At 61.1% G+C, this 20,361-nt stretch overlaps 2 protein-coding genes across 2 annotated transcripts in view; one reads left to right on the plus strand and one right to left on the minus strand.

Moving 5' to 3' along the window:
- The first annotated feature begins 5,064 nt into the window (after positions 1–5,064).
- On the plus strand, positions 5,065–14,385 carry RELL2 (RELT like 2). Its single transcript, XM_009279345.1, has 6 exons — positions 5,065–5,272; positions 6,960–7,025; positions 7,103–7,169; positions 7,492–7,680; positions 11,838–12,408; positions 14,344–14,385. The coding sequence occupies exons 1-6, from the start codon at positions 5,065–5,067 to the stop codon at positions 14,383–14,385; spliced, it is 1,143 nt and encodes a 380-aa protein (XP_009277620.1).
- Positions 14,386–15,773: 1,388 nt separating this feature from the next.
- Positions 15,774–20,361, minus strand: part of FCHSD1 (FCH and double SH3 domains 1) — an 8,797-nt gene continuing 4,209 nt past the window's right edge. The window contains exons 5-19 of the mRNA XM_019472088.1: positions 19,059–19,203; positions 18,845–18,981; positions 18,705–18,768; positions 18,476–18,604; positions 18,155–18,277; positions 17,918–18,061; positions 17,790–17,849; positions 17,580–17,684; positions 17,126–17,356; positions 16,961–17,044; positions 16,692–16,848; positions 16,356–16,561; positions 16,137–16,233; positions 15,994–16,061; positions 15,774–15,839 (exon numbers count right to left, since the gene is read on the minus strand). Coding sequence (XP_019327633.1) covers positions 15,774–15,839; positions 15,994–16,061; positions 16,137–16,233; positions 16,356–16,561; positions 16,692–16,848; positions 16,961–17,044; positions 17,126–17,356; positions 17,580–17,684; positions 17,790–17,849; positions 17,918–18,061; positions 18,155–18,277; positions 18,476–18,604; positions 18,705–18,768; positions 18,845–18,981; positions 19,059–19,203 — 1,816 coding nt within the window. The remainder of the gene's footprint in view (positions 15,840–15,993; positions 16,062–16,136; positions 16,234–16,355; positions 16,562–16,691; positions 16,849–16,960; positions 17,045–17,125; positions 17,357–17,579; positions 17,685–17,789; positions 17,850–17,917; positions 18,062–18,154; positions 18,278–18,475; positions 18,605–18,704; positions 18,769–18,844; positions 18,982–19,058; positions 19,204–20,361) is intronic.

The following is a 20,361-nucleotide window of genomic DNA, read 5'->3' on the forward strand; positions in this document are numbered from 1 at the left end:
ACCCACACCTTGCTGGGACTCGTCCGCTTCCCGCCCGGGAGCAGCCCCCCCGAGCTGTGAGGGACGGGGACCGCCACTGCTGACTGTCACCCGGCCAAGCAGCCCTCCCAGGTCCCACCCCGCCAGGGTGCAGGTCCTCCCGACCTCTGGCAGCCTCCAAAAATAACCCGCCGGGGCTGGCAGGGAGCGGGGACAGGGAGGCACCGCCAGGCAGGCAGAGAACAAAAGCCGGGTGGAAAATTGCCATGTACGAAAAAGCAGCCATGGAGAACGGGGGAAAAACCCTGAGCCTCACCCGGAGCCGGCGAGGGACGGGGACGGGGCTGTGCTGCGGGTGACGCCGGTGGCAAAAATCTGTTCCCTGTGGGCTGGGAAGAAGAAAGGATGACAGGAGCAGGTAGTCTTGCCCAAAGGCTCGGAAAACAAATTAGCCAAAATCAGCGCTTGGCAAGGACCTGGTCCTGCTGGTCTCCTGTCCCATCGCTTCCCGCCGGCAGGAGGTGGGGGGCGAAGGATGCTGCGCTGGAGGCAGGCTGCCCAAACCACCTGCAATAAAACGGGGTCTCAGAGAGGAGCAGGCAAAGGGCAAGGACCCCCAAGGGGCACGCCAAGAGCCGGCTGAGGATGGAGACCACGGCAGGTCAACACCGGGATGTTCCCCGGCTTCTCGGCGACGGGATTTTGATGCTGGGTAATAAACGTACGGGAGGGAAACCCCTCGGCACGCAGCAAGGGGAGCTTCAGGTGTGCATGGCCCAGGGTGCGCGGGATGGGGCTGGTGGGGTGGCAAGGCGACGGCGGGACGGCATCGGATTTTGGGTGCTGTGCTGACCGCAAGCAGGCGAGAGAACTAGTGTCAAGGTGCAATTAAATCGTGGGATTATTAAATGATGCTTCTGGCTGGTTCTGCCACTTACTGCGGGGACGCTGGTCCCTCCACGCCGCTCCTCATGCATGTTTCCCTTTAGGATGCCGCCTCCTGAGCACGGAGCAAGGATGCTCCGGGGGACGCCAGGACCCTCTGGCCGTGACCCCACGGGGCACAGCTGTGGTTGGGGACTCCCAGAGCTGCGATCCCTGGCACAGTGAGCACTGAGCCCAGCACCCACCATCTTAAATAAATAGGCTTTATACGTGCTGAACAACAAGGGTGTAGCAGCAAATGCGTGGAATGCGCTGACGTCTCGGCGGGAGCTGCTCACTCGGCATGACGATAGCCCGGTTGCCGCTCCGCAAGGTGCTGCCACCAGATAGCGTCCGGTTGGGGCCACCGAGCTGCCCGAGCGGCACAGCCGAGCTGCCTGGCTGAGGGAAAGGGGCAAGGAGGGGAGAAACACGTCCCTACCTCCAGTGGGATTCGCTTTGCCGGCTGACCTTGCTCTCTGGAAGCTGGTTGCTGCTCTGGGCAACTTCACAGGACTTGGAGCGGTGCAAAGAAAGCATCGGAGAGGGATATTTTTGGATGCTCTTTGTGCTCAGAGAGCAAAAACACACTGTGGTTTAAAGGCCATTAGCTTGCCGGGGATGTTTGAAAAACTTAAATAAGGGCTTAAGATTCAGGGCGATGTTTGACACGATGGGATGTAGCATTTCTGCAGAGATGATGGCAATTTTTGGGCCGAGCGTCGTAGTGGAGAACCCAGGAGGAGCCTGCCCACAGGATTGCCGGAGCCGGGCAATCTGGCCCGTTTAGCTGCCACGTGGACAACCAGCGGGGCCGGGGCAGACGATCCCCCGAGCGGGCGCGTTCGCATTGTTCGCAGGGTGACGTCTGCCATAATGGCTGCGGAGGAGGCGCGGGAAGAGAGCGGACGAGAGGTAACGTGGCGATACGCTGGGACCGGAGCCGGCCGTGGGATGCGGCGAGGGGGGACGGTGCTGTCCCTCCACCCTCTGCTTGGTTGCTCCGTCCCCTCCCTTCCTGGCCACCTCTTGGCCTGGTGGCTTAAAATTTAAGGGCTTCCAGGCAATGTCATGAGAGGGACTGAAGCCTCCAAGGTCCCTCCAGGATTCACACCCGCACCCACCAGGGACCCCTGAGTGGGTGACCGGGAGAGGAAAGGCAGGGGGGTGGTGGCATTGAGTGGAGCGGGCAGGCAGCGAGTGGGGCAGCTGCCTGTCCCAGAGCTGTGGCCGGATTGCTGTTGTGTCTCAGCTTGGCTGGTGGGGCCTCACAGGGTGGGGACAGGAGCTGGGACGGGGGCAGGAAGGGACAGAGGATGCAGAGCCCAGCCTCTGGACATGCCACAAGCATCCAGCCCGCAGCTGTATTCGCACCTTCCCAGCACGGTGTGGGGCTTAGCCCCACGTGAGGACCATCCCCACTGGCCAGGATGGACACGGCCAGCCTGTTTGGGAGGGCGAGCTCAGCTGCGTGGATTCACACCTGCCATGCTGGCTGGTCTCAGGGCAGAGAGGAGCTGTGGCCTCTTTTTTGGGTCACCTGTGAGGCGCTGCGTGGGACAAGGCTGACAGTCTGGCCATAAAAGTGCTAACGGGATCCCGCAGCGGGACGAGGATGGAGCAGCCCGGAGGGATGCTGAGGCTGGGGTGGTGGAAGCAGGAGAGCACTGGGGGCACATGATGCTCGGGGGGAGCATCGGGAGGGGAAATGTGATCAGCTGAGATAACCCAGCTGTGGAGCCGGGTGGGAGCAGCTTGGTGGTAACGGAGCCCCCTCCTCATCCCGGTTCACCCCATGCAGGGCCAGGATTTGTCCCCAGGTGGGCTGCTGCACTGTCCTCCCTCTCCCTGTCCTGTGACCCCGGGCTGTGGAAGTGCTTTGGCACCAGAGGCCGTGGGAAAATGGGAATCTTCCCTCGAAGCAGGGAGGGCTGAGCGACCTGGGCTCGTTTCGTCTGGCACGGCTGAAGGCTGGAAGGAGGGTAGTGTGCAGCAATGCATCGGGTGGGCGGGAATGCCCGGGAGGAGAAAGAGCGATCTATGTGCAGGACAGCGTGCGTGGGCATGAGGAAAATGGGAATAAGCTCACCATGACTGCATCCCCTCGGGGCTCCACAGAAACCCAGACCTGTGAAGTCCCCCTGTTCGAAGAAACAAGGGCGAGGAGTAAACTGCCTTTAAGGTCTTGATCAGCAGAGACTCGCATGATGTTGTGGCTTGTTGGTCCAGCATTAGGAGACCTCTCCTCTCCTGCAGCCCTATCAATGCATGGCAGGAGCAGTAAGTCTTGCTGTCCATGGTCTTTTCTTGCCATAGCTGGTCCATCTTAGGGCCTGTGTCCCTGCCAGGACAGCAGACAGATGGGTGGCACCTATGATGGAGTGACCTCCTGAAGTCACAGCGATGGAGGAGGCTCCTGGGCTCCTGAGAGTTGACTCTTGGTCACTTGTGGAGAGGGACAGGAGCCCTCATCATCACAGAGTTGAGATCCTGGAGGAGTTGCAGGTTGCCTTATGGCAACATGGAGTGTGGTGGGATAATTCCCACAAATGAATATTTATATAGATAGACACTTAGTTCACAGAGATGGGGTGGGAGGGATTTCAAGGGTTGCCTGTGCTTCTCAAGGTCTGAGCGGAGGACTGGCAGGTGGGCGAAGGACGGAGAGGAGCAAGCCTAATTTGCAGTAGCAAACGAGATTTGGGTGAAGCCTCCCAGAGTGAGGATAATGTGGTGGAGATGGAGAAGGAGGTCGTGGGACCGCCATGGCTGGAGATTTTGAACAGCTTATCCATCCCTTTTTCAGGCAGGAGGGAGAGGCAGTTGGCCTGGGGCAGGGTCTGCAGGGTCTCCTGGGGTGCCTTTTCCACCGTCTCCGTGGTGCTGTGATCACGGTGCCCGTGTCTGCACCCCTCTCCCCCACACGCGCTGGTGTGGGAATGGTCCTGGACTTGCTGAGACCCACTTCCACCCCTCTGCCCTCCCATCGCCACGGTTCAGTGCTCTAAAAATCGCCGAGAGCTTCGGAAAGGAGGGTGCCAGTGGAAATCGGGGCTGGCTTGCATGTGGGCGAGGTTATTTGCCCTGGGGCAGGCAGCAGCTTGCCAGCGCTGGCTTCTCTGAGCGGCACTCCTGCTTGCTCCCCGCTGCAGCTGCCGGCGTTTCCCTGAGCCTCTCTCTGCACCTTCATCTGCTGAAACTGCTTCAGAGAGATTTTTCTGGGATCGGGACAGGCGGGTGCTCTCGCTGGCAGATAGCGGCAGGCTGCCGCGGCAGCCAGAAGCAGCTTGGCTCCTTCCCGAGGAAGGAAGGCAGCCGGGAGCCGGGGGGCCGGAGGATGCTCTCCGTGGTCCCCAGCCGCAGGGATGCGGGGTTGCTAGGAGGCAGGTGAAGGTGAAGAGGAGAGCGCTGCGAAGGACCGCAGGCCCAGGTACCGCCACAGCGGGGATGGGGGACAGCTGGGGGAGACGCTGCCTGCACCGGAAAGCAGAGCCGGCGAGCAGGCGGCCGAGCTCTGAGCCCCTGGGAAGGGAGACAGGAAAGCCCAGGGGAGCCAGGGCGGAGGGAGTGAGCTCGGTTCTGCGGGCGGACGATGCGGGAGCTGCCGGCCGGCTCGGCCCCCCCCCCACCCGGGCGGCCTGCCTGCCCTGCCTTTGCCTTTGCCGGCGGAGGCCCTCGGCCGTGAGTAGTGAGGGATGCAGGGGGAGTGGGCTGGCACGGCGCGGTGAGGATGCTCATCCCCCCATAAGGGCGAGCGGGGTGATGCTGCCCGCTGCAGAGCCTGGAGGAGGCCGGGGGACCGGTGCCCTTGGGAAGCCGCCTGCAAGGGACGGGGGAGTGCCGCAGCCCGGGGCCGGGCGGGCCTGCGGGGATGCTGCCGCTGCCGCCGCTGCCCTTGGGATGCCTCTTGCCGGGTGCGTGTGGGGTGGCGGTGTCCTTGGGAGACTGTGCTAAGCTGCCTCCAGCCTGCCTTCTCCTCCACAGGGCGCCTGCCAAGATGGACCTGGCGGGGGGAGAGATGAGCCCTTGGCAGCCCACCCCGAGCTGGGAGCTGGCCCAAGGCAGATGGGAGGAAGAGGAGGAGGAGGATGGGCATGGGGAACCTGGCAGGGGGTGAGGACCGGGGTCTCTGATCCGCCTTCCCCCTTCTCCTAGATCCGCATGTCAGACCAGAACAGCACCGACCATGGGGAGTCAGACCCCCAGCACAGTCTGTCTATGGTCTTCCTCCTCGTCCTTGTCTTCTTTGTCATGGGGCTGGTGGGTTTCCTGATCTGCCATGTCCTGAAGAAGAAGGGTTACCGGTGCCGGACTTTCCGGGACGAGCTCGACCCAGATAACAAAGATGTGCTGGCGGAGCTCCAGGCCAGTGAGTGCAGGGGTGATGGGGGCTCGGGCGCTGCCTTTCGCCCGGCGTGGACTGATGGTCCTTAAACACGCTTCTGGGACGCGGGCTGGGGATGGGAGGGTTACCCATCACCTGCCGCTGGGTTGGGAAAAAGGGATTGGGTGGCGAGAGCAGCACGGCGTTCCCCGGGGATGGGGAGCGTGCGGCCCAGAGAGCCCTCTGATCTGCCGGCTCCGCAGGCTGGCGAAGGCTGGTGGTGCCAGGGAGGTGGGAGCCAGCGACTGGCCCTTCCCAAAGTGGCGTTATCACCAAAAGATAATTCTGATCAACAGCCAGGACCTGCTGTAATCCCCAGCACCTGAATTATAACCCATGTCTCCTACAAGGAAAGCATCCCCAGCCAGGGGGATGTCCCTTTGCCACTTTGGCGTTAGGAGGTCCGGCACGGGGCCAGCATGGTGTTTACTCTCAGTCACGTGCTCTTCTAGTCCCTGTTGTGCTCATGCAGGCCAGAGGAATAGCGATGTTTCCTTGGGATCTCTGCCCCATGCAGGAAAGGGACCTTTAGGAGTTTATCCATCGTTTCAGGCCATCGTAAGCGGCTCTTGGTTAGTAGGATTGGGAAGTCACTGCAGCATCGAGTGTGGGTGCAAGCCAGAGCTCAGTCCAAGCGAGCTCTGTCATTTAGTGTTTTATGAGTCTCTGCTGAAATGGAGAAGACATGTTCCTCCAGCTTCTTCCTTGCCTGAAAACAGCCAAATGATGCTACATAACTCTGGCTCCTCTATACCATCGGCAGTGCTCAGGAGGGTCAAGACCTCCCGCTGCCACTTCTCGTGCATGGGAGGGAAACGTGGCTCTCTCAGCTTGCCCATGGATGCAGCGGGAGCTTCCAGGCATCCTTGGATATGCTCCTCTGGCTTCAGTGACTTGGCTGCACATGACATGGAGACAGTGTCTGAACCTTCCAGGATTGGCTTTGCCCACTGGAGTTGCCACAGCCCAGGGAAACAACTCTGTGGGCTTCCAGGAGCGCAGCGGCAGCCCCTGACCATGCTCTTTGAGGCAGCTGCCTACCAGACCACAACTCTGACCTGCTCACAGGCACATATAACACTGCAGACTGGGCTGAAGCTCCAGCCAGCCAAGCCTCTTGCCTCCAACCGTGGCCAGAAGCAGGTTGCGATGAATCCTGGGGATGAATACCACAACGGAGCAGACACCGAGCCAAGTTTCCCCAGCATACTGTTTTAAGCTTCTGACAGCGTGTAGCTCTGGGGCTTTCTCCATCAGAGATTGTTTCTCCGTATTTAACAGGCCCCAGTGGGTTTCTTTTCTGTGAACTTGTCCCGTTTACCCTTGGAGACTTTCAGCACCCACAGCATCCTCACCCAGGGGCTCCAGGGCTGGACTGTCCCCACGAGGAGCCTTCGCTTTCAACTTATTTGGAACCTGCTTCCCACTTGTTTCACGCGATGCTCCCCAGTTCTGAAGGAGCAACACAACCCCCCTCTCCCTGCACACACGGCAGCTGTTTTAGCCATTTCTTTTCCAGGGTGAGGGAACTGGTGTTCCCCAGGGGCTTCCCGGCGTGATGGGGGACGCAAAGCTTCTCCGACCTCTCTGTCGATGGTGGCTGCTCCTGGGGAGGGACTGGCGAGCTGAGTGTCCGAATCCCAGCCCTCAGTGCCACGTTTTCTCTTTTCAGATGAAGAGGAGGAGCTGAACGAGGACACTGTGGAGAAGATTGTGAGATGCATCATCCAAAATGAAGGTGAGCATTTCCTAGGGCTGGCCCGGAGACTTGCTGACTGCTTTGGCTGACACATTCCCTTTTTCCCCTCTCTTCAGCAAATGCGGAGGCCCTCAAGGAGATGCTGGGGGACAATGAAGGGGACATCCCAGTGCCAGTGCCCAGGTGAGGGAAGCCTATACCAGCTCGTGGCTTTTGCAGAGTAAGGAAGAAGCAGCCTTTGGGTATCGCCTTGGTCTGCAGACTCTGCAGCCAGCCCCTTTCCAGCTTGTTATAAAGCATCTTCCCAACAAGAAGTCCTGCTCTCCCAAGGGTTGCGACGAATGCTTCACCCCACTGTCAAGGGGAATAGCCCTTCTCATTCCTGTCCTCGCAGGAGGTCCCCTCCAGAGCTCCTGCTTCTCAGGGCTTGCTGCAGTGAGGCTGCACCAAGGTTGGGAAGACTCCTCCAGATAACACGGCCTGTCATGTCCTTCTCCTGTTGCAGCCTTTGTCCTCACCGTAACAGCCAGGACGGGGGCCCACCACATCACCACACAGTGCATCTGGGCTCCACGCAGGCCCCCTGCATCCACTGCAGCAAGAGGAAGAGGCACCCACTGCATCGGCAAGGACGGTCCAAGGATGGCAAAGGCAGGATGCATCCCGGAGAGACCACCGTCTTTTCAGTGGGCAGGTACTTAAATGAGCTTTGCCAGACATGGCCCATCTGCTCTGATGGACCAAGCGTTGCGGAGAGTCTTCTCAGTTCCCCTATTCCCTTCCCTTTCCCCACTTGCTCCGCTCCAGGCACCCTCTTGCTCTTCCCCTTTAGATGCCCCAGTAGTAGCTCTGCAGCCAGGAGTCCCGAGGACCCAGGTGCCTCCTGCACCTGGAAATGCCTGTGGTATGTGGCAGGCCATGACGCACCGGTGGCTTCCCTCCTCCTTCTCCGGGAAGGTGACTCAAGCCTGGCTTGTCCTGCTGACTCAGTGCTGGGCAGAGGCCCAAATCCACGTCCTTTCAAAGCCTGCTATCCCAGCTACGTGCGAGCAGGGCTCTTGCTGCCCAACAGGGCCAGTGACCCCAGTTTTAGCGATCTCATTAGGAAGGGGAGGAGGTGACAGCAGGTCCCAGGTGCAAGTCACCGGCCACCACCTTCAGAATGAAAGAGTAGCTACACTCCTCCAGGTCGTTGCCTCCAATGATGACTGTAATTAGATGCCACGGGAGGAATATAAGAATAGGGGAGTGTACCCGATACTTCCCACAAATACTCTTCCAGTCCCCACCTGATCTCACCTCAAGGGACTTCCTGAGCTGTCTGTGGTCTCTGTGTAGTCAATAACCTTTAGTACAATCTGCAGGCTTGCCCAGGTTGCCCCATTCCCCAGCAGAAAGCATGCACAAGACCTTTAGCAAGGTCTTCCAGGGCTCAGCTCCATACCACCACGGTGACCGGGGCAGGGTGACAAGCAACTGCTGGTCCCTGGATGGCCACCCCAGCAAGAGACAAAGCTCTGCTGCGCTGAGATCCTGCAGCAGGTCTTCATTCAGGGCCTAAGCCTTGATGAAGCTCCATGTTGTGGTCCAGAGAGACAGTCCTTTCATGGTGATGTTGAGCCAGACTGGGCATCAGGGGGTGTGGGTTTTTCCACCATCACAGCTAGGACTCTCAGTAGGGAGGTGAACTGGGGGCTTTATGGGGAGCTGGTAGAGGGGAGAGACGTGCCAGACCTCCCCCTGCTGACCTCCAGATAAGATCACACCTTCTGGAGACTGACAGCTTCTGGCTTCCTCTTTGCCCGTTGCTTGTCAGCTGTCCTTGGTTTAAAGGGTGGTGTTTGGTAAGCCAGATCTCTGCACAATTGCATATTCATGGCTAATCTCATTCCCTGGCTGCTTCCCAGCTCCATCCACTCCTCTGTGTCCTTCGTCCATGCTCTTCTCAGTCTCCTCTCACTCACCTCTGAGTGCTGGAGAAGGCGGTCTTCTTTCCTAAAGGCACTTTCCCTCAACTCTTGGTTTCCTCTCTTTATACTTAATATCCCGTGTCACATCAGCCTTCTCCACGGGACAGTCATTACATTTCTCCAAGGTTATATTTTAAAAGTTTCCGCTTCCTGAATCTCCTTGGTGTGAGGTCCAGCTGCTAAGGGGCCTATGTGCCCACGAGGTACAAAACTACCTCCAAATTTTGGTTCTCATTTCCAAGCTGGCCCCTTTGCTCTTTCAGATCCTGGATGACTTTTCTGGCACTGCCCTTGCTGTGTCTTATTTACTGTGAATATCCTCATTGTGCAAAGTACCTTGACTCATGACTGATCCTACATACAAAATCTCCTTTAACCCAGCTCTTCTGTTGCAATCCTCAGGCCTTGTTCCTCTCTTTTTTTTTTGCTGTTGCTTTTGTTTTGGACGCAGTGGTTGAGAGTCCATCCCCCTTCCCTATTACCTACAGCTCATTGACTGAGTCTGGTCCCCAGCTGGTAGGCACAGGCTCATTGCTAAAGGAGTGGAAAGGAGTGAGATTAGTGGAGGTCCACCAAGATCATCAGGGGCTGGAGCACGTGGCATGTGAGGAGCTGCTGAGGAAATGGGGTTTGTTTAGCCTGGAGAAGTCTAAGGGGGGGATCTAATTGCTCTCTAAAACTACTCTAAGGGGTGGGCGGAGTTTAAATGAAGATGGAGCTAGACTCTTCTCAGAGGTGCACAGGGCAATGGCCACAAGCTGCAACAAGAGAAATCCGAATAAGGCTTAAGGAAAAACTATCACCCTGAGAACAGTGCAGCCGTGGGACAGGACCCAGGGGAGTGGAGGGATCTCCATCCTTGGAGATTTCCAAAACCTGACTGGGCGGGGTCCTGGGCAACCTCATTGGCAGTGGGAGGTGGCCCGGTTTTGAGCAGAGGGTTGGACTGGAGACCTACCAAGGGCTTTTCCCACCTAAATTATTTTATACTTCTGAAGTAATCAGGGTTATATGATCTGTACTCTCATATTATTGAATGATTTACCATCCATCTTAGGGCTTTCCCTAAACCAGTTGTCAGTGGCAGAGCTTGTCCACCAAAGCATCTGCATCTGACCCTCCATCCTTAGCCCGATCAGCTGCAGCCTGTCGCATCCTATTGAATCAAATGCCTTAGCGATGCCGACTAGGCAGACAGCCGACGCTCTCCTGCCTTTCCCCTCCCGATCCAGAGTTTGGTTACGTTACCTCTTGTGCCCCCTCCAGTCCGAACCCTGCCTGCTCCTTTGAGTCCGTTCCCGGCTCTTCCAGGCTGACATTGCTCAATAGCATTACCAAGAAATGATCCTGCCACTTGTACCTCCTCCTTGTCCCTCTTTGGGACTGGAATGTTCTCTGGTCTTCCCGAATCGCAGTGCTGGTGCCATGTCTCCAAATATCTGGATAGACCTGTAAGGTCACATTTGCCGCTGCTCGGCCTGACCCGAGCAGTCCTGCGGGTACCTCGTCCAGAGCTGGAGCACTTCTCTTCTTGGCTCTTCCAGTCATGAGCAGCACTTCTGACTGCAGTGCTGAGGGGTCTGTACTGTCCACAGACAGCGGCCCAATCCTCAGTCTGACGGCAGACTCCTTCGTCTCTGGCTTCTCATCTGGGATCTGTTCTTATCTCTTGGACCTTTCTTCTCAGCTTCTTCCTTCAGGATGGCCGTACTGCCATTTGCTTGACCTTTGGGTCTTGTTCTTCTTTCAACCCCAGCAGCGCTTGAACTTTGCTGCTGAAATTGCAGCTGAACCTCAGCAGAGCCAGGGCCATCTGCAGCTTCTTTGTCTTGTGACTCAAGCGCAGGGAGAGCGGTGGCTGGGTGAGTCATGGGCTGCATGAAGTCTCTGTGGTGGGATCTGCGTTCTTTGGCTGGTGGACACCAGCTCACTGTGGAAGAGATTTCCCGTCTGCTGGTCCAGCAGTGGCTTGCATTGCTTACAAAGAGGAATCACAGCGTTAGTCACAACCACTTCACTTGCAATTCAGACTTTTAGGTTTTGCCTATGCGTTACCCCTCACAAATCCCAAAGTTATGGTAGAACCCTAACTTCTCTCTTATCCCCAGGTGCGTTATTGCATCCCCTCTGATTATAGATGCACTCTTTGTGGGTGTCAGACCAACTTCTGCAGTTGTTCTCCTGCCTACCCTGGAGCTCTGAGCTGTTACCTGGTACATGGTGGAGCCTTGGTGAACCACCTAGGTACCATCCATCACTCCAGGGGATGGTTCACAAGGTGCTCTGGCAGATTTTAGCCAAACAGCTCCTCCTGGCTTTTGGCCCCTGTACCCAAATATAGCTCGCCCTACCAAAACCCTGTCCCTGCCTTCACTTAGGGTGCACTGCCTGCCAAAAACTCTGGCTCCTGTTCCCCTGATGGCGGTTGGTCACTGGGCACAACATCCACATGGCTCTGCACGGCCTTCCCTTCCTCGCCAGGCTCAGACCGTCTGCATTTCACCTGAATCAACACCTGAATTTCTGTACAAGCTCCTGTTCGTCCAGGTTGCATCTTGGAGCATTTCTAAGAGCTGTGACCTATCTTGCTGCATGGAGGACAGGCTGGCAGGGTCTGCACCAGCCAACATCTGGATTGACTTTTTCATCCTCTTTCTGTTTGTTTTTCCAAAAATGAAGGGAAAAACGGGGTTAAGTCAGTGAGGGCATGGCTAGAGTGGGGTCAGTGGTATTGAATGGGTCTGAAATGTTGGAGATCAGCACCAGTCCATGACAAAGAGAGGAGAACTGAGGCTGGAGGTGCAGGCAGTACAATGCAAGCTGGAAATACAGCTGGGAGAGAGGAGGGAAGGGATTTTGACCCATCCTGCCCCCATTCCAGGTTTCGTGTCACACACATTGGGAAGAAACCCACTTTCCACGAGCAGCAGGACGGTCCCATGCCTGATGGCAGCCGGGAGCCAAGCACGGAGGAACTGGAGCACAGCAGCGACCGGCTCCAGCGGGAGCGGGCTCACAATGGGACTGTCCCCGCGGGTGGCCTGCAGAATGGAGCCGTCCAGAAGGGTGCCCAGAGCAGCAAGGGTGGGGAGCAGAGCCGGTCCAGCACCCCAGCCCCGAACACACCAGCCAGCTCCGGCACTCGCGACAGCAGGCGGGCGGGCAAGGGGTCCGGTGTGGCAGGCTCGCTACAGGATGCTGGCACTGCTCCCGGGAGCGTGAGCCGCCAGAGGAAGCTCCTGAGCCATCAGGTGCTGGGAGGGTCAAGTCCCAGCATCCCGGGAGAGCTGGTGCAGGAAGGAGCCAGCATCTGCCTGGAGGAGACTGGACTGGGGTCGGCAGATGAAGTGTCGGATATTCACGGGAGCCTGAGTCTGCACGAACAGGCTGATGAGTTGGGAAGAGACGACAGCAGCAGAAAACAGCCTGGAGCAGAGGAGATGGGGCAGCAGGTAGGTTCCTCCTCTTCCTTGTCCCTGTGTGGTCCCCTGGGATGCAGGGTTTGAAGGGTTGTGGCACAGCACTCCAAGCCCTGCTGCCGACAAGATCAACCAGCCCAAGCGCGGTGGCATGAGCTGTGCAGCAGGGACAGGCGAGCTGAGGCTTGCGCCAGGCTGACTGTGGTGTGGGACCTGCCCTGTCCTGCTCACCCTGTTTCTGCTTACCTTTTTTGATTGCATTTTCCCACCTGTTTTCTGATGTCTGGGGCATGCAGAGTCACTGTGACAGTTCCCACCTTGCTGGTACCCATGCTGCAGGGGAAAAGGCAGGTCACTGGTTGACTTGCATGGGGGATGCTGCAGACCCACTGCCAGCTGCCCCTTGGGCAAAGGATGCATTTTCCTTTGTGGTTGCGCTCTTTGGGGACATCCATTGGGATCACTTTTTCTTGACCTGGGGGAGGGAGCTCTGCCGCTGCCCATAGCTTGGTCTCTCCAAAACTGTAGCCTCACTGCAGTGCTGGGGCTTAACATGGGGCTTAGCAATGTACCGGCAGGCACAGGTGTCTCCAGGAGCCTTTCTTGCCTTGAAGTCTAGGAAATGGTGAAGCCAACTGGTCATTTCTTGGTTGTTCTTCCCTGCTCCAGAGGGGGTGATGCTGGCTGTGCTCAGAAAGGAGGACAGCCTACCCTGGCTGGAGCTCCCAGTACCCAACCTTCCCACCCGAACACCTTGCTGGAGGTGCTAGAGAGCTCCAGGGCAGCACTGGCGAGGACACCATTTGCTTGGCCATCAACGGCCCCTGATTTGGGGGATTTGCTCCCTGCCACTGCCTCTGGGCTGTTACCACTGAGCAAATGATGCTGTTGGTGGTGGTAGCAGACACCCAACGTGTTCACTCACTCACGTGCTCACCCGTGGATCTGCAGTTGGGGAAAGACGATTTTCATGGAAGGGGGCTGGGGGAAGGCACCTGGTGCGATGTCACCCCACCAGGGCTGCCTGCGTCGAGCAGCCCCAAGAGCTGGCCTTGGCTCACCCCACAAAACCAGCACTGGGGCACATGTGGCAAAGCCCTTGGAAGAAAAAGGAAGCGAACCGTCTGGGGAAAAATCTCAGCGTGCTTCAAAGCCAGGGACATTCCCTGGGGCTGGCTCTGCTGGAGCTCCACGGGCCGGGCATGGCACGTGCCAGAAGCCCTTGGCAGGGCGGTGGGATGGGGCAGGACTGGGTCAGTGTGGGAGAGCCCGGGGAAGGGTGCCTAGCTGAGCGTAGGCTAAGGAAAAAGCAGGAACCCGCTGTGTTTATTGTTTCCCTCTTTGCTTTCTGGTGGCTTGGCTGGACGGTTTGAGCCGTTTTGTGGAGAAGGGCAGCCCATGGCAGCCACGCAGGACAGAGCTGATGGGCTGTAGCCCTTCTCCAGAGACCTGGAGAGGTGGCGACAGGTCCTCCTTCCTCCCATGGCCCACTACGCCTTGGGCAATGGCTGTGGTCCCTCTAACTGGGGAAGCAGTTACGTGCAGGGCAAGCCCAGGGACATGGTGATTTTCCCCCTTTTCATCTGTCCTCTCTGTGGTGTCAGGCTCTTGCCTTGCACCCTGCACCAGGCTTTGGCATGCTCCACGACACGGGGTCCCAGGAGAATGGTGATGGGACCTCACTGGGACGTTTGTCACCAAGCCCTGGCACCATTCGGATACTCCCTCATCCCCTAGGTCCCAGCCAGGGCCACCATGAGGGTCGTTAGCTGCTGCTCAACATGTCCTGCAGGTGATGAGGAAGGGCAGAGAGGTGCTGCTCAGGCTGTAGTCAGCTCCTGGAGCCTCGGCGGGCTTCTGCCCACTAGCCCATGGGTCACTGCTGTGGCCAATGGAGACCCGGCCCCCCACCCCAGCACCCCATTCCCATGGGAGCACTGACATCCACATCTCTCCTCCATCCCCCAGGGGACCAGAACCGCAGTGCAGGACCGAGGAGCAACCGTGTGACGTGAGTGCTCATCCCCAGCCCCTGGGGCAATGTCCGGGGTGGGGTGGGAAGGCACTGGCAGTGTCCCTGCCCTGGTGGGTCACAGCCTGGTGATGGAGACAGGGTGAACCCCTTCTCCAGGAGGGTCGGTTCCCAATGCATCGGATCTTGCACGGGCAGGTCCTCTTGCCCACATGCCCAGCCACAGGCAGTGATGCCAGTGGGCAGCCGTGACAGCTCCGGGCAGACACAGGGCCAGGACAGCCTGGTCGCGGCTGGCAGGTGATGCCACAACCATGGGGGCGAGCCCCATCCTGCCCCTCTCCCCACAGCTCCTCTCTGCTCCCGGCTGGAGCATGGACAGGAGGCGCACGGCCCCCGGCCCCCATGCTGGGCTGGGGGCTCTGCTGTGGGGGGGACCGCGGGGCAGCCGGCCCCGGGCGAGCAGCTACGCGCTTGGCATGGCCGGAGCGACGCGCCGACGTTACAACCACACTCGGTGCCAGACCTCATCCCATTGGCAATAGGTACCCGACTCCCACCTACCGCACCTGCCCTGGAGACCCCTCCCTGGGGGACCCTCGGGCCTGACAGGGGCAGGACAGCACCCAGTCCCTGCTGCCCACCCAGTCCCCGCAGCCCCCAGCGCTGGGGGAAGGATGCATCAGAGGGGGCTGCAGTGAGGGGCAGGGATGGAGGCAGCGGTTCGAGGCCCCCCGGGGCTGGGGGCAGCACCCCCTCACCCACCCGGCACGTTCACCACAGAGCACAGCCCCCCGGGCACCCCTGCCACGCAGAGCGGTCATGGGCACAAATCCTGCACCGGCGAGGGACCCTGCAGGTCCCCAGGAGATGCTGGCGAAGAGAGGAGGCTCCAGCCCCGTCCTGGCACAGGAGGGGCCGGAGCCCGGCCCTGGAGGCAGGATTGCACCCCGGCTGGGCCAGTGGGCAGCCTCGGTGCCCGCAGCGAGCTTTGGTGTGTAACCGCACTGTACATAGACAAGCTAAAACCATTAAAGCTGCTGAACCCCTTGGCAGAGTCAAGTGGCTTTATTGGGGCACAGCCCCCACCTGCCCATGGGGAGAGGCCTGGGGAGCAGGCAGGGCCCCGGGGCTGAGCCCCCCAGGGAACCAGGGCTGCACCGGGGGCGCACGGGCGATGCCAGGTAGAAGGCTGGGTGAGATGGGGCACAGCCATGGTGCTGAGCACCCCGATAAAGGGGCTGCCAGGATGCCCCGTGCTCTATAGGAATGCAAGCAGCGCTGGGCAGGATGCAACCCCTGGAGAGACCAGCTCGGGGTGCGGGGCAGCGCCAACCCCTGCTGCCGGGACAGCAGCCCATGGGGGTGATGGTTCGCTTGGGCGAAGCTTTTTGGGGAGTGGGGAGGGACAGGGGCACCCACAGGGTCAGCTGAAGTGCAGCTCAGGGTCGGGCTCGGGAGCTCTGCAGGGTGGTGGAGGGGGCGCGCGGAGCTGTGGGGAGAGGAGAGGAGATGCTGTGCCGACACGCCGAGGCCGCTCACCCACCCTCCAGACCCCCCCAAAGCACACGAGTGGCACCGTCCCCCGTTACGGGAGGGCTGGGGACAGGTTTGGAGGGGCACAGCATCGCTGTGATGGGGCTTACCGGCCGGAGGCGGGTGGCTGGCAGGTCCGGAGACCTCTGCCCGCTGCCCGTGCCATCCTGCCTGCAACCTGGAAGGGCCTGGCAGCTCAGCTCAGCTCTCCGCATGTCCCCCCAGCCCCTTTCCCAGCCCTCCCGGCACTCACCTCCCAGCGGCGTTTCGGGAGAGGGGCTGGGGGCCAGGCTGGTCCCAGGCACAAGGCTGGGAGGGGAGAAGGGCGGCGGGGACGGTGATGGCAGCTCCTGCGAAGACAGAGCCAAGAAGGGTAGGAACAGCGGGGAGGGCATCCACCCACCAGCAGCCATGGCACAAGATGGGGGGCTGCCCCACACCGAGGGGACGTGGTGACCCTCCCGCCACCGACCTGCTCGGCTGCTCCCTGGCCGCCGGTGAGCTCCTCCACCACCAGGGAGGGGAAGACACCGATGCGGCCGTCAAAGTCGCCCGTCCAGAAGCCATCATCCACCTCGCCAGGGGCACGGGGCAGCACCCGGATGATGGCCCCCTCAGGGAAGCTCAGCTCCTCGGGGCTCTGCCCCTCGTAGTCGTACAGGGCTCGCACCAGCCAGGCTGCAGGGAGGATGGGGTGGGGGGCTTAGTACCCCTGGTGCCGCTGCCGCTGCAGGGGCTCAGCTTCCCCTGGGCACCAGCCCTGCACATCTATTCCCTTCCCCAGGGAAGGTGACACCCTGGCACCCACCTCCGGGCTCCAGCACCAGCTCCGCAGCCATGATGCTGGAGAGCTGGCGGTGCCGGGCAGAGGGTTCTGGGGGGCCAGCCCCGGCCCCTGGCTCACCGCCCAGGGACAGCAGGTACTTTTCAGGGACGTAACCGACCTGGCCCGCCTTGTTCCGAGCCTGAAGGGGCAGAAACTGCATGGCCGTCCCAGCCTCCAGGGCGGGGACAGCTCTGGGGACCTCCGAAATGTGTCCCCCCCCAGCCTGGAGGGGGGACTCAGCCCGCTCCCACCTTCACCCACTCCTCCGCGTCACCGTCCTCGATGACCTCCAGCTCCTCGCCCTGGGTGATGGACAGCTCGTCCGTCTGGCAGCCCTGCAGGGGACAAAGTGCCAGGGAGGCTGGGGGTGCCAGCCCCAGGCAGGCAGGGCGAGGGGCAGGCAGCCGTGGCCGTACCTGGTACCTGAAGATCACCCGGCAGGTGTAGGGGTAGGTGCGGGCAGTGGGGCCGGGCTCGTCGTCCTCATCCGGCTCATCACTGTCCTCGTAGTCGTCGAACTCGGCTGGATCCAGCCCTGCGGGCGCCTGCTTGCCTGCCGCCACCATGGTCCCCGCCAGCCAAGCGTCCACGTCCAGCCCTGCTGCCCGCAGCAGCGCCAGCCGTGCCTCTGCCTTCACCTGGCTGACCTGGGGGAGCCAAGGGGGGACATTGTCAAGGCCTAAGGGGACACCTATGGGGTGGGGGGGACAGCCCAGCCAGCCCCATTGCCCCTGGTCCCCAGTGTGGTTGCCACAGCGGCAGAGCATCCCCAGCGTCACATCCCCAGCCACGCCTCCCCATCCCTGCGTCCCCCACCCTGGGGGTGACAGACCTTGAGGCCACCCCGAGCCTCCTGCCTGGGGGACCCACCTCTGCCTTCCGGAGGTTTTCCCTTGCTTCTTCCATCCGCCGCTCCACGGTGGCCACCTCTGCCTCTGGGACCTGCTGCCGCCTGGCCTCCAGCCACTGCAGCACCTGGGTGGGCACCCGCAGGTCAGCGGGGTGGTGGGAGCTGGGTGGGGTGCAGGGGAAGCCCCTCCTTGAGCTCCCCCATGCTCCGTGGGGAAGGACAGCACCCACCTCCTCGCTGTGCACCTTGTTTTTGTGGTCCCGAGCCACCCGCGTGGCCCATCGCCGTGCCTCCTTCTCCAGGCTGGCCCCGTCATCCTGGCAGCAGGCTGGGTGAGGACAAGGTGGCGTGGCCCAGCCTCCTTCTCCAGGCTGGCCCCGTCGTCCCCCGGTGGCAGCAGGCACACGGCACACACCCCAGCAAGCTGGAAGCGCTGCTCGGGGGCCAGGGCAAAGGCGGGGTGGTCCTGCAGGAAGAGGAGGAGGTCCTGCTCCCGGCACACCTGCAGCAGGGGAGCAGCATGGGACCGGGGGGCTCGTCCGTCCCCTCCTGCCCCCCCCCTTGCCCCCCCTGCTCCCAGGACAGGTTCCTTTACCTGCACGGACGCCTCCGCAACGTCCTCGAACCAGTCCCGCGTGGCCTGGCAGGTCTCCACCTCCGTCCGGCTGGCCGCTGACAAGTGCTCCCGCAGCCGCTCGTAGAGGTCACCATCCAGCGCCTGGGGGAAAGCGGGTGGGAAACCCCCCTGGCACTGCCAGCATCCCTCCGGGGAGCATCCCTGACCCCCCAGGGCAGCCAGCCCTGACCCCACACCAGCGGGACCCTCCCTGCTTCACCCCCTTGCAGTGGCACAGGGGAGATGCTTCTTGCGGGATCCCGGGGAGGGGACGCAGTGGGGGGTCCGGGCAGCTCCTACCTGCATGGCGGCGGGCAGCTCTACCCGCCGGTAATGCTCCAGGTGGGCGGTGGCAGACACCAGGGCGAAGCCGTACTCGTTCTGCACCCCTGCAAGCTGCCTCGAGTGCTCGGCCAACCGTGCCGAGAACTGTGGGGATGGGGAGAGTGGGGCTTGGTGACGGGGTGGGGGCCACCAACCTGTGTCTCCCCTGTGCTTGGGGACCCCGCCGGCCCCCCGCGCTGCTGACCTTGGCGCTGAGTTTTTGCAGGCTGGCCTTGGTGTGAAATATCCTCCGGTCACTCTTCCGGAGCCTGGGGAGGATAGAGGGGGGGACGTGAGACCACCCTGCAGCCACGGCAGCCCCCCGCTGCCGTCCCCTCTGCTCACCGAGCCTCCACGTCGGCTGCCTTGTCCTTGGCCACCTCACTGCTCCGCTGGAGGTGGGTGAACTGCTTCTTCGCCTTGTCCAGCTCCTTCACCGTCTCCAGCAGCTCCGCCTGTGCCTTTTGCAGCTGCTCGATGCCCTGCAGGGAGCGTCAGCTTTTGGGGGGACAGCTGTCCCCACCGCCCGGGCACGGGGGACATGTCCTCGCCCCGGTACCTTCTTGAGCATCTGCTCCTTGGAGAGACGGGCGGTCCGGGCAGCCTCCGCGGCGAGGGTGCGGTAGCTCTCTGAGGCGGTGACACGGACCTGCCCAGCGTGCGCGGTCCCCTCGATGATGCCCTTCCAGACAGCGACCGCGTTCCTGTGGGTGTGGGGGTTAAGACAGGGCAGGGTACTCTCCTGCCTCCCTGCCAGCTTTTGGGGATGCCCGGCAGGACAGCCAGCACCCCCAGCCCCTGCGGTCCCCTTCGAGATGGGTACCACACCCTTGGGGACATCCCACCCAGGACTGCATCCCCGGGACACCTGAATCCTGGTTGGCATTAGGCATCTCCCAGCTGGGAGGGCCACGGACGGGTGCAGCCAGCCCCAGCCCCTTGTCCCCAGCCCTGTCCCCAGCCCACCTCGAGTCGCCAGCCTCGCCCCGGCCCCGTTGCCAGTCTCTCTTCATAAACTGGCTCGCCAGCCTCTGCAGCGCCTGTGGACAGACCCGTCACCACCAGCACTCCCCAACCCTACCAGGCACCCCAGCACCCCGCCGCCCCACTCCAGGGCTGAAACTGGGCTTCCCCACACCAGCTGCCCACCCCACGGGTGTCCCCAGAGCAGGGGACACACACACACCCCACAGTGGCTCGGTGTCAGCAGGGACCCCATTGCCCTCCCTGCAGGAAAACCTTTTGTGGAGTAGCCACCACCACGAGATGACCCCCCCCGCTGCGGCTTTTGGGACAGAGGACTGGCAAGGGGACACCACTGAGGGACACCGGCTGCAGAGGCAGAGTAGAGGAGCCCCCAGCAAAGCCAAGCACAGCATGACCCCAACCCTGGGGGGGACGGTCCCCCCTCCAGCCTGGGGGGGGAAGAGGGAGCAGGGTGGCATGGTGCCTGGCTGCAGGAAGGGGGGATGCATCTCTGCTGCAGGGTGTCCCCAAGGGATGCTGCGGGGACATCTCACGGAGCAAAACCAGGCTCTGACATTTAAGAGCGGAGCCCTGTGATGATCCAGCAGACAGCAGAGCCGGGCGGTTTCCTCCCCTGGCAAGGTTTTCCCTCCGGGCCCCCAAAACACCCGAGGTTCAGGCCATGCTGTGCTCAGCAAAGCACCCCAGCGGGTGCTCTAATGTGGTCGGTCCCCCCCCGGCAGGCAAAATGCTGCGCCCATCCGCCACCGGCCTCCGTGGCTGGCACGGAGCAGCTAAGCCCCGCTTTGCTTGGATAATTTCCAACGCTGCCCGTCGCCTGCGTGGGGCCGTGCCCGGCGCCAGAATACCCCACATAGGGAAGATGCGGCTCGCGT

This window comes from Aptenodytes forsteri, unplaced genomic scaffold, assembly GCF_000699145.1.
Source record: "Aptenodytes forsteri isolate BGI_AS27 unplaced genomic scaffold, ASM69914v1 Scaffold659, whole genome shotgun sequence".
Taxonomy (NCBI): Eukaryota; Metazoa; Chordata; class Aves; order Sphenisciformes; family Spheniscidae; genus Aptenodytes; species Aptenodytes forsteri.

Coding starts and splice junctions, on each gene's coding strand:
- RELL2 (XM_009279345.1), top strand. CDS start 5,065: ATGTCAGACCAGAACAGCACCGACCATGGGGAGTCAGACCCCCAGCAC. Junction 7,026..7,102: donor ATGCATCATCCAAAATGAAG/GTGAGCATTTCC, acceptor CCCTCTCTTCAG/CAAATGCGGAGGCCCTCAAG. Junction 7,170..7,491: donor ATCCCAGTGCCAGTGCCCAG/GTGAGGGAAGCC, acceptor CTCCTGTTGCAG/CCTTTGTCCTCACCGTAACA.